General features: G+C 37.4%; 1 protein-coding gene across 3 annotated transcripts; it reads right to left on the minus strand.

Moving 5' to 3' along the window:
- Window positions 1–382: 382 nt before the first annotated feature.
- On the minus strand, window positions 383–14,104 carry LOC308189108 (transmembrane protein 170B-like). Of its 3 annotated transcripts, XM_080578855.1 has the most exons (4): window positions 13,827–14,104; window positions 6,740–6,910; window positions 5,645–5,681; window positions 383–2,870 (listed from the first exon to the last, which is right to left on the minus strand). In XM_080578855.1, exons 1-4 carry the CDS (start codon window positions 14,011–14,013, stop codon window positions 2,729–2,731), a joined length of 537 nt encoding a protein of 178 aa, XP_080434981.1. In that variant the 5' UTR covers window positions 14,014–14,104; the 3' UTR covers window positions 383–2,728. The 3 variants fall into 3 exon arrangements, 2 of the variants coding, with proteins under 2 accessions (XP_080434981.1, XP_080434982.1); XM_080578856.1 differs by lacking the exon at window positions 5,645–5,681 and having other exon boundaries at window positions 13,827–14,098; XR_013946018.1 differs by lacking the exons at window positions 383–2,870; window positions 5,645–5,681; window positions 6,740–6,910 and adding an exon at window positions 6,917–12,561 and having other exon boundaries at window positions 13,827–13,973.
- Window positions 14,105–14,819: the final 715 nt, after the last annotated feature.

The following is a 14,819-nucleotide window of genomic DNA, read 5'->3' on the forward strand; positions in this document are numbered from 1 at the left end:
CTCCAAGTTTCAGAGATGTAAGGCCACTTGTATTTGTTTTCTCTACTGGAATTATTATTCATTAAGTTCATGCCATGATCAAGGAACATTTCACAGACAAACTAGTCATCCTCATCTATCCCTCACAAGACACAGTTAAAAACTTTGTCTGTTACACCAGTTAGGCACTACATTAACTGCCTATTCATTGTTGCTAGACAATGTCATATAAAGCAGAGACAAATAAGCACCTAACCACTTTAAAAATGATTACAATGATCTATACAATAAAAATTATTTGGAGGAAGGTTATTCAACATCTGCAAAGATACCTCCTTGTCAAAGGAGGAAGGTTAGAATGGCAAAAAATTCATTGGCACCACAACTAAAATGAAGAATGAAGTTCATCAATAAAATTTTATTAGTTACATAAATTTCTTAAGGTAGCACTGGTCTGATAAGAGTTTAAGTTAGTGAAATAAAACAAGCCTTTGACCAGTGATAGCATAAAAACCCCATATAATAAGAATCAAGATGCTCAATGTAATTTGGAGACTGGGAACATGATACAGGGTGAGGTAAAGCCACAAGACGTTTTAAATTACTGAATGCAATGCTTTGTGAGAGGGTTGTTTTTGATCCAGACAAGTATTTCTAAGTTGTCAAACACAGACACTTTAATGTCTGTTGGATGAGGCATATCAAACAACCAAGTTGATTCATAATACCTAAAAAAGAACAACAATGAAGAGATAGCAACTTTTTAAAATCTCCCTTAAAAATGTGTTACAAGGCACATTAGGAGAAATATCATTATTTTATTTTATTATTCCATTTGAATTAAATACCTGAAACCAGTTCTCATATCGTAAGACAATGGGGAGAAGTTTAAAATGCATTTTGACAGACGCAACTTAATTGTCTATTAAAGTGCTATGATTGTTATGCCAAAAAGTATCAGCAGAAAGTAAAAAAAAAAAAAAAATAAGCCATGAAAAGTAAGTTTTGAAATCAAAGTAAGGAAAATATAGGTATTCCACAGCATTTTAAAGTGATTCAAAGCTAAAAGTATAACACTGAGAAGGTTTATAAACCTGCATTTTACATTGTTCCCTTCATAGCCTGTGACTTTGTACATTTTCAAAAAAAGTAAAATACTTTGAAAGAAAAAAATATCAGCATCCTTAGCACTTAAAAAAAAAGAATGGTTTATGTGGAAGAAAATAACAGCAAGCAGGTTAATTCATTATACTGCTTTGAAGCACTAGGCAATAAAGCTGGATTGTAAATTGTATTTTAACCCTATTCTTTTAGCTGTACAGCAGATGCCAGTGATTTCAACAACTCTGAAAGTCTTTTTGACATCTTAACAGCAAAACCTTTGGGCAACTTATTCTTCTTATCAGTATTAACAGTCAACTGCTGAAAAGCATTCAGTTGAATAAGTATGTAAAAGATGTCTTATTCTTCATAGAGAACTTTGGGCCCTTTAAATTTTGCACTTCGTAAATAAGATTAAAATTTCTATTCACTCCAAATATTCACACTTAAGACATCTCACATGCACAACACTACTGTTCCCTTTAAACTAGAAATGCACAAACTCTACTGAAAGCTACCTACTTGAAAGTTCCAGGTATCTTAACCTTTCCAAGGATACAAAGTGTTCAGAAACAAGGTAGTAAATACACCAGTGCTGCCCCACTTCCAAACTTCTAAAGTAAGATAACTGTTTTATTAAGCAAACTTAACAAGTCTTCTATTGAACAAAACTGTTTTTTTTTTTTAAACCCTTTCCATTTTCATCATAGGTATACTCTCAAAGTCTGTATTACATTTGTCTGTTCTTTAAAGAATATGTGTAGGGTTAATAGTCCTATCAGTACTTAAAGGGAGCTTACTTGCAGCAAGTAGCTTTTCTAAGGTTTTCAGAAGGGCTGGTAACCATCTGTATGTTTCAGACAAACTAACTGAAAGGAATGCATTAGTTTAAGATTCATATGTACATACACAACAGATTATACTTCTTTCTCACACAGTCTCCTTAAACCTCCTTAAGGTTGTCTGAAGAATCAAAACCATGAAAAAATGATGTGCTGATCTTCAGTAAACTGACAATTCATTCTGAGATCATGCTAATTACATCATGATTGGTAAAGTTGTAGTTCTTAAATCCCATCAATATTTGTCTACCACTTCAATTGGACCTAACTGTTGTTTTTAATGCTGAATAAGAATATTCAGCGTTCACAGAGATTATGTTTGAACAAAAATCAGTTATCTTACTATTCCCCCTAAAGTCAAACGCAGTGTATATCCACAGCGCTCTTCTATATCTACAATTTCAAAAAAGCTTACCCAACCAACAGTTAAGAACTAAACTCCGAGTGTGGCACATACAGCAACTTTCAGGAGTGTCCCTTTAGTTTTATTAAAACACTGATAAGAACAACGATCCTATCACCAAGCATTAGCCTGACTGGCAGCTACTCAAGGTGCTTTATCTCAACTTTGCACACAGGGACCGCACCTTGCCTATGACTGAGGCACATAAGGCACAGTGCAGAAGTACAAGAGTTCAGACACTAGAGGACAGTCTGTTCATTCGACTGAACCTCCAGATTTGTACTGCATGTTCCACATCGCTTCCTTTCTCTTGCACTAGCATTCAAGTTCATAAGCTGCTGAATCCACTTCCAGGAAGCTTCTCTTCAGATCAGAGATTTCTTTAGGCTAGTTGAAATTCTTTTTACATAAACCTCAGAGTGTTGCAAGAATCCTTGAAAATGAGATAATTAATGTCAGTACTGTCTGTCCAACACCAAAGATGAGAGCTTCTAAGGGAGCCATATTCTTTCCTGCTACTCTGTAAATTCCAGCTACTGCAGCACCTAAGAATCACAGGAAAAACAACCATCAAATTACAGATGTAAACCCAAGGCTGAAATATATGATAAATAATTTACTGTGCTTATGCATCAGCTATTTCTAGAGTATTACCAAACACTGTATTACTTCATGGCATTATGCAATTATTTAGCCTTGCTTGACTTTTTCTAGTTTTATGAAAAGCCTTCAGGGATGATTTTCCCAATTGAATCAGATTAACTTTCACAACACAAGCTTGATTTGAAAAAAAGTGAATCTTGCCATTTCCCTTTAGGTGTCTTCAAATTTAGTATTTTTTTTCTTCATATTTGCCTTCTGCTAATTTGAAAAATTAGCAAAAAAACGTTCAAGTTTGGTTTAATTGTGCTTGCATAAGCAGGGAGAAGCCAACAGGAAGATTGCTGGAGTCTACAAAACGACTAAAAATTTCCATCATCTTCATTTAATATTTCAGTTAAATAACAAGCCAAACTGAGTCAGTTTAAATTTGATTTAAACTACTAATCTGATAACAATTGTTCAGAAAAATCAAGCAAAACATGAAAAAAAATCAAGAAGTCTTATATTGTCATCCATGAATGTGTATAAGAAGAAATCTCTACAGATATCATTAGATTTTGAGTTATATCAAATTAAGACACCATTATTCTTGTAGATGTGCGCAGATTCCCATTTGTATAATATCACATGATCAAGATAAGCCAGCAACAAAATACTGCATTTTAAACAAAGCCAGTTGCTCCTACCTCCCTCCCACTGTCTTTTACATGCTGAATTTATCACATGCATATAAAGAGCAAAAGTCACACAGCAAGCAAATAGTTGTGTTGACTTGAAACAAGTGCCTGAGAAAGGTACTCTTTGCTACCAGTCAAAAATACCAGGCTAATGATGAAGAACATTTTCTTCTCAAACGATGTCTGAGCATGAAGACACCAAAATGTTCATCCAGAAAAAAAAAAAAAAAAGAGTCTTGTATACAGCTGTGTCTGTGGATAAAAATTTTACTCAATCTATACCTCAGAAGTTCACTTAGAATAAAGCTTTTTTTTAAAAAAAATATTTTTTTCTGAACTAATATTTGTTGTAGAGTGCTTGCTTCCCTTACCTAAGGGATCACTGAATTTGCCGTCTTATGAGGTTATGATCTTCAGGAAAAAAAAAAAACTTAATTCTGAAATAATTGTAGAACCTTTTGTACATAATGTCTGAGAAGCCAATTAACTACAATTAAATGCTTCTAGAAAACACAAAGATGCTTTTGCAAGCTCTAAGAAAACTGAAGAGCCACCACAACATTTGAAATAAATACCAAGAATTAAAAAAAACAACAGAATTTCCTTGGTTTTGCTCAGTCATTAATGTGAATAGTCTGCTGAAGTGATCAAAATCCATCTTAAAAAAACACTTCTCAAACATTGTAGGAAAAGAATTCACTAATAATTATTTCTTTACCAAAAAAAAACGTAAAGTATATTTTGTCAGAAACTTCACCACAAGGCTAGCCTTATGTTATTTCACTCAGACACCTTGCATAAGCTTTTCCATTTGTTCCTCTACGATTGACTGTCAAAAACTGAAAGAGATCCTTGAGACTGAGCCCAGTGCTGACACTAAAATTATTCAGGTGATTGAACTCTCAAACTGAATTGAAATGGCTAAGATTTATTAACTAGTAGCATCAAATTATGGTATCCCAATAATAGACTTGTTTTGCTTAAGAAAACATTGAGATATTTTGGAAAACATCAATAATGAAAACATTAAAAGCATTACAGCTTGATAATTATGTATTTATATTTGTTAAATAACTGTGTGTAATACAACCTGTAATGCATAACCCAGCACAACTGGTACAGAGCCAGAGTATACTACAATAAGTTGCCATTGAGGAAATGAGAATATCACCAAAAGAGTGTGTATTGAGGGAGGAGGAAGAACAAACCCTTTGGGATAAAATGCAGCCGAAATCATTACCTCAAACTGCCTAACATATCTATTCCTCGGGTTATTTTTGACAGTATTCACCACTGTTCACTCAGTTTGTTGTCTTTTCTCAAAAACCCATAAAGTTTGAAAGATCTATCATGAGCAAAATTGAACTTTCATCATTTAACAGGCCATATTGCATTCAACTACACAAACGATTCAGAGAACTGGAAATACAATTGGAAATCAGTTTGATATTTAAATTTCTTAAGTACTGGATTTCGCCTATCCAAAAGGCTAAATACTTAACTTAAATTCCAGCTTGCAGCATAATAGCTATTGAAAATACTCTTTAATATCGTACTACCATAATTGGCCTTCAGAAGCTCCTCACAGAATTTCTTTCAGGATGAAAGAACCCAGTGCTGTCCAGAAACAAAAATACCTCAATGTTTTTATTTAACCCAGTTACAACGTTCTGTGCAAAACCATTGGGAACAGTGTAATAAAAGTCCACAGTGTTATCTTGGAGAAATTCTTAGGTGAAATGCATTATTTACACATAAACAGTGCTGTTTATTTGTTAAATGTTTTGACATGTAAAACTGGATGCCTAAAAACACAACTGTGTTGCTCCTCTTATGCATAGAGGAAAGAAAGTAATTTCATTTCACAAACACCTTCCCCATCCTTCCCCAGTGCAGAATACTACTGAAAAAGTCTCGGCTTGGATATCCAGCAACACATTTCTATCTTTTGTTCTTCAGAAACAGTCATGCACAGTTGACCTCCTAACAGGGCCACTGCCATTTTATATGTAGGACAGTTTGATGTCAGCATAACTCACAATGTAAGGTTCTCAACGGGTTCCATATATGCCTTACCTTAGAAGAAAAAAAAAAAAAGTAGAATTACACTGAACTGTTGTTAAACACTGGAAATTCTAGGCTAGGAAATACACAGCAATTAAAACCACTTTGAGGAAAGCCTTAAGGAAATATTTCTTCAGAAACTTGTATTTTTATTTAATCTTGAAAGCTAACAGGCAAGAATGACTTTCAGTATAAGAAACTTTAAGAAATAATCTCCTACAAAACACCCAAGAGTGAAGCTCAAGTGTTACCACTACTCTAATAATCTGTACAATTCAAAGACAGAATGAAAGGCAACATGGCTCACCTACAGTTTCAGGCTATATGACAGTCTCTAAATTTACACAGTTCCATACCCTCAAAGGCTTTACCCTCAAAGGCATCATTCCTCCCTACACCAAATAAATTGGAAATTATCATTATAACCACAAAAGACTGGGAAGGTCTTTCAAATCCATAAACCAAATTGTTTGGTCTGTTCTCTGAGTGGCATGAATAGTTCAGATTGTTATCCAGTCACTAAAAAAAAAAAAAGTTTCTCTGCTGCAAGTCAGTACCTACATGGCACCTTTCCTTCCTTTAAGAGAGCAACATCCTATCCAAATGCAATTTAAAAACCTCCAGCAGACTCAAGGAAATGAGCAAGAAGTCAGTCCTGCAATCAATGGGATCAGAGCTTCATTTCCAAACGAAATGGCTGTCTTTAAGGGTATTAACAGGTGATCTTGATCAAAAACTTTTGGCAAAAGGTCTGCACAAGTACGATAAGACAGGACTGCACTTTCTGGTCTCAAAAAGGTATTACCTGTCAAGCACACACATTTGAACAGCCTGGTACCCAAAGTTTACAAGATGAAAGACTAGGACAATTGTCCACTGACAATTCTGGAATCATTTTTATCTTTACCACAACATGAAGAGAAACTCAGCTGTGATTTTCATTAGAATTGCTACATGACTAAAGCAAAATCCTTAATAAACAATAACCAAACCACTAAGAGAAGGTTTATTTGTTTTAATATTGATTTAAATTTAGAGTAAATAAGTAAAAGCACAAAAGACAAACTTACTGGTTATCATGGCTCCTGTTATAGAAGCCAGAAATCCAATGCAGACCACAATGACAGAGATTAGTCTCCCCTGCCTATGTCTCTGCAGCATCAGAAACATTAACACTCCCACAGCACCATGGACAAAGAGAGAGGAGAAGAGAGCCCAGAGGAAAACCCAGTACCACATCTCTGAAAGAAAGCAGTCAAAAGATTAGTATTTTTCAGGCAATAAATTTATAAGAGATTTAGAAACATTGCATATAATCAATAGTAAAAGAAAAGCAATACCCATTTCAGTCTTAAAAGGAGTCAATGTGAAAACACTGGCATATACTCAAGACACTATCCCCTTTTAGCGGTCTACCAAAGAAGTAACTCTATTATGATCAAAAATTTGTAAAAAGAAATCTAGTACAGTTTTTTGTAATAATACACCCGATTAAAGACCACCATATTTTCTTCAAAGGTTTCTTTTTTTAAAAAAAACACAACACAATAATTGTAACTTCTTACTAGGATTTTGCAAATACAGCTGCAGAACAAAAAATTATCTGAAACCAACTGAACCAGAAAAAAGTCAAGAACTCTCTTTTATAATAAGAGACCACATCAAGCTAACATCAAATGCAAAAAATGAGGTTAAAGACTTCAGTATATCTACCCAGGTAAGTGTTCTATTGAATTAGCTTCAAAAGGAAAAAAAGAGAAATAAAATATATTAAAATGTAGTAATACATCCAGCAGCTTTATTCTAATTGCTTAGCACACACTTTTATAGATACGGGTAGTCACTATTATTTAAGTCACTGAGCAAGGACAGGAGATCTTGAGAACGTGCAGAGTACAGACATTTCTAAGATTGCCAGACGTGATCATTACTTTCAAATAAAAGATCAGAGAGCATCAGCAAAGCTACATAAAAATCAAAGAAGCTTCCTTACTTGGTGATAATCTCCTAAAAGCATTTACTATAATTCAAAAGGGTAAGAAAAACTAAGAAAAGAAAAAAGTGAAACCCTAAATATATCCACCTTTTTTTAAAGGTCAACTACAGTGATGATCTTGTGTCTCTCTATCATCACAGAATTTAGCAAACTGGGAGACGTTTTCCCAGCTGTCACAATCCCAAACTTAATTAGTTTTTCCCACAGTTCACCCTAAAAAAAAGATACAGCTTCCATACAACAGCAGGACAATGTTTATCAGGTGAGCCTGTATTACTGTAGCTTGACACACAGTCATTCAAGCAGAAATATGACCCAATTAGCTAACTTAAAAAAAAAAATACACAAACACAGCAGATTAAGCAAAGCATTCTGTAAAAGGATGCTCAGAAAGAATTGTTGCCACACAGTAACTGCAGTCCTTTGAGTCCAAGTCTGTAGAGTATACATAACCACAGCACAAAAAAAAAAAAAAAAAAGAGTTCAGTACTTTTTCAGTACTTGTTCATTTACCAGTACTTGGAGTGTAGTCTCAACCCTTCCCCTTTCATACAGGCATAAAAGGCAAATCCATGTCACAGGACTTAGAACTCCTATAAATCAGGAGAATCAAAAGACCCACTTAGGAGGGCAAGAAGGAAGGTGAGCGGTAAATATACATACAGTTAATACTAACTGCTGTAGTTCAAGACACAACCTCTCTTTCTGAGTGTTTGGATACACACACATATTGGGGGTAGCTCTAAGCAAGTCCATGGAAGTTCTCCATCCACATTATACAGGTTTGCAAAATACAGTAAAAGAGAGGCCCGTACAGGACAGTGTATTTACAAGACTTGTCCCAAGCTTTCATCTTTCTTAACTAAAGCAGATACAAGAGATGAAACACCTACCTGAGGAAAGCGCAATCTTGCAATATTACGAAGGTCAAGATAACCTGATACCACAGTGATGGACTCAGAGTAGGTATTTCAAATTTACAGATGAAGAAAATGCTCAGTTCTTATGCAGCATGACATGTCAACTGCATGCTGTAAGATTCCTAAACACTCCTTAGCTATGACAGCGGTCTATTGATCAAGGTTATCCCCTGCAGTTTCCACATGGGATATGAGGCACCACAATGCCTTTTAGGAAATCAGTGGTTGTGGTCATTGTTGACCCTTGCCAGGTGGAAAAATAAATGAATTTGCAGTCATAGGAAGACTTCTTATGATGACTGTATTCATAGAAGAAAAGGTAATATTATGAAATGGAACTCCAAATGGAAGAACCCAAACATATTCACAACCCCTCTACACAACAAAATAACTGCACAATGATCAACTATCTTGGTCTTATTTAGATTCCAAATAAGGCTCAAGGAAAATTAGCATCCTGCCGCACTTTATATTTAGGGCAGAAGACAGTAGAACAGAACCAATCCCAAATGTTAGATAAAATTGAGTTCTTTCACACACACTTTCCCCTCCTATTCCTTAAAGTGACAATGCATACTGAGTGCATTCAAAAGGCAATTAGATAACATCCAGAAATATTTCTTGTTCTACATGAATGCAGCTGTAGTGTTTAAAGAACCCAGCTATAAACCATGACTTCACAAAGCCTTAGGTTTTCAGCTCAATAGTATCACAAAGTCAGCAATGCAAGAAACACAGGTAGCGTTACATGCAACTGCAATAACCCAGTACCTTCTCATAATATATCATTCATATCTTCTGTTTTTGCCAGACTGACTGTAGATACTAAAATCTGCAGGTATTTACTTCAGAGCAGTTGGAGTGGGTAGAGGGAGGAACCCCTCATATCTTCATGATGGTAGGAACCAAACATTTGTTTAGATGTGAAAAGGGCTAGGACATAGGCCTGTGAGGCTCCTAGATGCAAAAGTCAGGCAGCAGGATGAGGGACACAGCAAGCAGTTGTGAACTGGTTAACTGTCTTTCACCCTGCAAGTAGGCAGTTGGAGTTTGTGTACCTCCAAGTACACGTTGCAGATTATCCACTCTCCACCAACTTGTGTGCAAATTTGTTAAGTAGCTGATTAGCAAGTTACTAGACAGAGTTATGAGCAGAGAAACTAAATGTTTTTTCCCCTTACACACATTCTTGCTAGAGAGCAATGAGTCATTTTTATCCCAACAGGTTGAAAACAGAACTTAATCCACAGTTTTTTTTTTCCTGTGTAAGAGTTTGAGGTTCTCTAAAATTCATTATCATCCAACTCCATAATTATGATGAAAGATGGCCCTTGGAAAAATACTGTGCTAGACCTACACTGAAGGAAGCAAAGAATGGGTTGAGGATAACACAGAGATGCCATAAGGGAACGGAGAAAGAGAACGTGAACGTCTGAACCCAAAGGGTCAAGGCTTTGCTTGACCAAAAAATAACCCAGTAGTTGAAAGGTTTTTAATATCTATAAATGAAGCAGAAATGAGACTGCGGTGTTTTAAGAGCATGCTGATAAAACAGACTTATGTCTTATGTATGAGATTCATACTCTAAGAGGTATAAACATACCTGATCAATTGCTACTACCTTGACAAACAAAGCATGCTGTCAAAAAAGTTCATTATTTGTGTAACTACACTGATTAACTTGCTCTTCTGATGATATGAACTACACAATTGGAATACTTTGCTGGTATGATAATAATGATTTAGCTTTAGCTAGCAGAAAGCTCCAAACACAAACCTAGCCTCAGTTACTTAGTCACATCCTCATAGAGCTACCTGAAAGAGCCCTGAACAAAATGACAAAATTACAAAAAAAAAAAAGAAAGAAAAAAGCACTGGAAGATATCCAGTATTTTGTGGCTTACAAGCCACAACATCCAACGCATAGCACAGATCACCCTGGCTTTATGTGGGTGGAATTTCCCTCCCACCCCCCAGAAGAGCCGCAGGGCTCAAGCACTTGCAATTCATGCTCTTTCTCTCCAGATTTAGGGTACTGCTCTGTTAATTTAGGTATTTATAGCTATCATATATAAATTATACATATAATACACAAATCATATTATGCTTATCTGTTACACATGTACTTTGAACATATCACTGTAGGCATATACAACCTCAAAGATTAGACTTTTATGATTAGAAAAAAGACAAAGGATGCTAAAGTTTAGAATAACATCTGTATTGACTTATCAAATTTGAAGTTGCATTCCATTAACAGCTTTATCTTGGGCAAATAAAAAATGCAAAGTCAAAGTATGTAAATGCTAACACTTTTGAATATTATCTATATACATGAACATGTCCCACTGCCACTCAGCTTCAGTAAACAGGGAGTGAGTACATCATTAGTCCCTCATCTTCAACATTTTTCTTTCCCTCTAGTCCTTGCCAGGTGAATAGTGATTGCCTATAACATTTCATAAACCAAGACTGATTGCTCCAAAACCAAGTACCTGTCTTGAGATTCTGATCTACGTACCCAGTAACTATCTACCACTTGCTACAGAATTAAGTCTTTGTGCAGAATTTAAGTATCTGCGCCCTGAACACAAAGATACAAATTTCAGCCAACAAGATAGCACGTGCTGAAGTTTGAATTAAAAAACTACATAACATTATATCCTTGCAGATTTATGAACTCAACACACTCAGATTAAGAAATGCCTGTTTATTATACGTGCAAACTTAACTCAGTTCTTTATACATTATGGTGTTTTCTTCATCACTAGGTCCTTTCTTTAGTTATTGTATTAACTGGTGCACTGGAAGTTATCAGGTCTATACAGTCAAATTGTTGTTTGTAGATGCTACCATTTTTGCTGTATTAACTGGAAGAGAAGAACTTGCTGAAAAGCATTTAAATCCTTAGAGACTAGACCCCCTGAAGTTGCAGGGTAGGGGAGAACAACATAGTCCAGAAAAATCAGGGGACAAATAATTGCAGGATGAAGCTTAGGAAAAAAATAGAAGGCGGCTTCAGTCTTTGGAACAAATAATTAACGAGACATAAACAAAACACCTACTTTGCTTACAGGAAGGACAGAAATATTGCAAAGTTCCCTAAACTTGAGGTAGCCTATAACATGAATATTTACTACAACTGACACTCATGCAGGGACATTTTTCAGTTCAGTTCAGTTCATTTTTCAGTTTTCATTAGCCAACTCATTCTAGTAAAGCCCGATCTACCACTTAGTGCATAACTGGTGCACGTGAAGGGGCCACTTGGATTTGCTGGAGGAGCTAAAATAGGGTGAGGTAGGAGCCCCCTCTCCTCTCCAACAGGTCGCAGAACCTTACCCCCACCATTTATAGTAACATGCCCAAGTGAAGGCAAGAAGCTATGAAGCAAAAGTCAGTGGGCCTGGGTTCAGCTACAGCAAACAGTGCTTGCTATCGTGGAGCGTGATGAGCACATGGCAGGAATTCAGTTGTCCGCAGTCTCCTGTGGTACTTTGTACTATATTATCCTACATGAAAGGCTGGATTTCTCTTTGTGTATTGAGCATGAACCAGACTTATGGTATAAAAAAAACATTGGTTCAACTTCTCATAAAAACACCAAAAACCAACAACAAAACCAATCACACACATAAATTAAACCACTGAGGTTTCAAACACTTCCTGGTTAAGGCTGGAGCTCGTATTTTATTTCAAAACATTGAATAGAGTTGATACATTTTTTTAATAAAGAACATAACTTTGCTGATAAAATTGTATAACTTTGTGCATACATAACCAGCATTATTTATCTAAAGACAAATTCTTGCTTGAACAACTTAACTCCCAAATCCAAACCACAACTTTAAGTCCAAAAATAAACACAAAGCAGTCTTGAGGAATATTCATGGAATGCTGTATATTTCTTTCCAGTTCTCTGAAGAAGTTTCTCCTTCACTTTCTCCTTTCTTTTCAGCACAGAAAAGCAGAACATCTGTTTTTGAACAATAATTACTTCTACAGTCAGTAAATATTTTAGAAAGTTTTTATGCAAGTTTAACAACAGTTACTCATTAATATCAGTTACTACACTAAAAAAAAAAATCACCTTTAAATTAAAAATAACCATTTGACATTAAAATACCTTCTGCAACTTCTTGTTATATCGCAAAAGCACCAAGAAACATTTTTTCTTACCTAACACTTAGCACTGAACTTCACAGAAATGCCTGCATTGCATCACGTTCTAATAAGAAAAACTTTGCAGGATGTCTAACACAAAGAAAAGTTACATCCATTGTTAACTCCTTCCTTTAACAGTACAACTAGTATTTCTATAGAAAGAATGCAAAAATAACTATTCAGGAAAGGAACTATATTCGTGTGGGGACACACTAATACCTTTAAGATTTAATCACCAGACACAGCGATACAAAATGTATGCGCTTCAAAAAGTTTATTGGTCAAATTAATAAAGTAGAACCTATTAAAAGTTACTTTTAACTGGAAGTCAACAAGAAAGATCATAAAGCCTAAGATAATAGTTTTGTTTGCAACATCTTCAAACCCCAACTCCACCTCTGCGCTACACATGTTTATATGTATCTTTTACACAGATGGGAGGGAAAAGATGACATAATACTTTTTCATAAATATTAGAAACATACACCCTTTACTCAAGATTTTTCCAGGGAATTTACTCAGTAACATCCCTACTATCAACACAAAGCCCTTTCTAGTCCAGAGGTCGACACTCACCATTCCCTTTACGCCTGGACACGACAAGTAGCACACAGACACATTTCCCTGCTCTGTACCTTCTAACATAGGCTACAAAGGACTGCTGTGGAACTTTTTTTCCTGCCAAAGCTCCCCTCTCCTAGCAGGCCGTAACGACCTGTCTCGAGCGCCCCTTCCACGGCTCAGCTTCACCTTTCCAGAGCAGAACCCCTGAAGCTTACAATTAGGTTTATGTGCCAGCAAACACCTGCCACCCTGTTACCTCCCTCACTGTGCAGGGTGAAAAAAATAACAACAAAAGAGTAAAAGTCTCTGCTTCTGACATTCATTTTTCATTTAAATAGCTTTCCCTCAAATGCCACCCATAAAAAATAAACCCGCTGGCAGAACCACAGGAGCCCTCGCGGCCACCCCACTCCGAGCATCCCCTGGCACCAGCAGTCCCCAGAAGGAGAACCCCAATCCTACCCGAAAACCCAACCACCCCAATCCCAACCACCCCAACCTGCCCCCGGTTACCGGTGAGGCTGCGCAGGACGGTGCCATGTGCCCAGAGGCTCAGCACCTGCTGCACCGACAGGTTGATCGCGGACAGGTCCCCCGCCTCCACCTTCATGCTGCCGGCCCGGGGGGGCCGCCCAACGGCCGTGCCTGTGTCTCCCCCCGGCCCGTCACCTTCCCGGCGCCAACGACCACCACCGCCCATCCCAACACCCCGACCACCGCCATCACCTTCGGAGGGCGGGGCGGGGTAAGGAGGCCCCGACCCCCGCACGCGCGAGGCCCCGCCCACCCGCGGCTCCGCCCGCTCGGCCGTGACCGTTGGGCCGCGCGCCGCCTGATTGGTCCTCGCCGCGAGGGGCGGGCGCGCGGCTGGGGCCGTTGCAGCGGTTGCGGCCGTTGTCCCGCCGCCGCTGGGGCGTTGGCACCTCTCAGTGTTCCGTGTGGGTTCCCGGCGGCCGCACACAGAGAGGTCGCCCGGGCACGGGGCAGGGCAAAAAAGCGGCGAGGAAGACGCGAGTGGTCTGGCTCGCAGTGTTCCTGTCCGCTCCTTTGAGCCTCAGCCCTACAGCCGGGGCCTGTTGCAGATTTAAGCCCTCAAAAGTTAGAAAAGATGACAGACCTTGAGTCAGTCCTAATTCCGTAACTACGCTTAAGCCCCTAGTTCCTTTCCTTACATAATGAAAGAAATACAACCATTAAGTTGAATGCTGCGTCTTTGGAAGTGCAGTATGTGTGGTGATTACTGATTTAATAGCAATTTTTTCCCCATTCTTAAATAAGATGTCCTAAGCTACGTTTACTGCACATTTCCTATCTTTAATAAATAGCGCTTGCTACAGTACTTCATAAGCATCATTTTCTGTCAGCACCCTTTGATATATGGGTTGGGGTGGTAAAGTAATTTGCACTATAATTTGCAGTTTATAGATGAAGCCATAACAGATAAATCAGCTAATATCCTGCTTGATGCCAATTAGCTGATTTTTCAGATATTCTATTGCGTGGTGT

The sequence above is a fragment of the Anser brachyrhynchus genome (genome assembly GCF_964034855.1).
Source record: "Anser brachyrhynchus genome assembly, chromosome: 2".
Taxonomy (NCBI): domain Eukaryota; kingdom Metazoa; phylum Chordata; class Aves; order Anseriformes; family Anatidae; genus Anser; species Anser brachyrhynchus.

What these genes read in the sequence shown, in the direction of transcription:
- LOC308189108 (XM_080578855.1), bottom strand. Translation starts at nt 14,013, where the DNA reads ATGGGCGGTGGTGGTCGTTGGCGCCGGGAAGGTGACGGGCCGGGGGGA. An exon ending in CGTCCTGCGCAGCCTCACCG is followed by an intron (nt 6,911 to 13,826) that starts GTAACCGGGGGC and finishes GCTTTCTTTCAG; the next exon opens with AGATGTGGTACTGGGTTTTC. An exon ending in CCCGTTGAGAACCTTACATT is followed by an intron (nt 2,871 to 5,644) that starts GTGAGTTATGCT and finishes TGTGATTCTTAG; the next exon opens with GTGCTGCAGTAGCTGGAATT.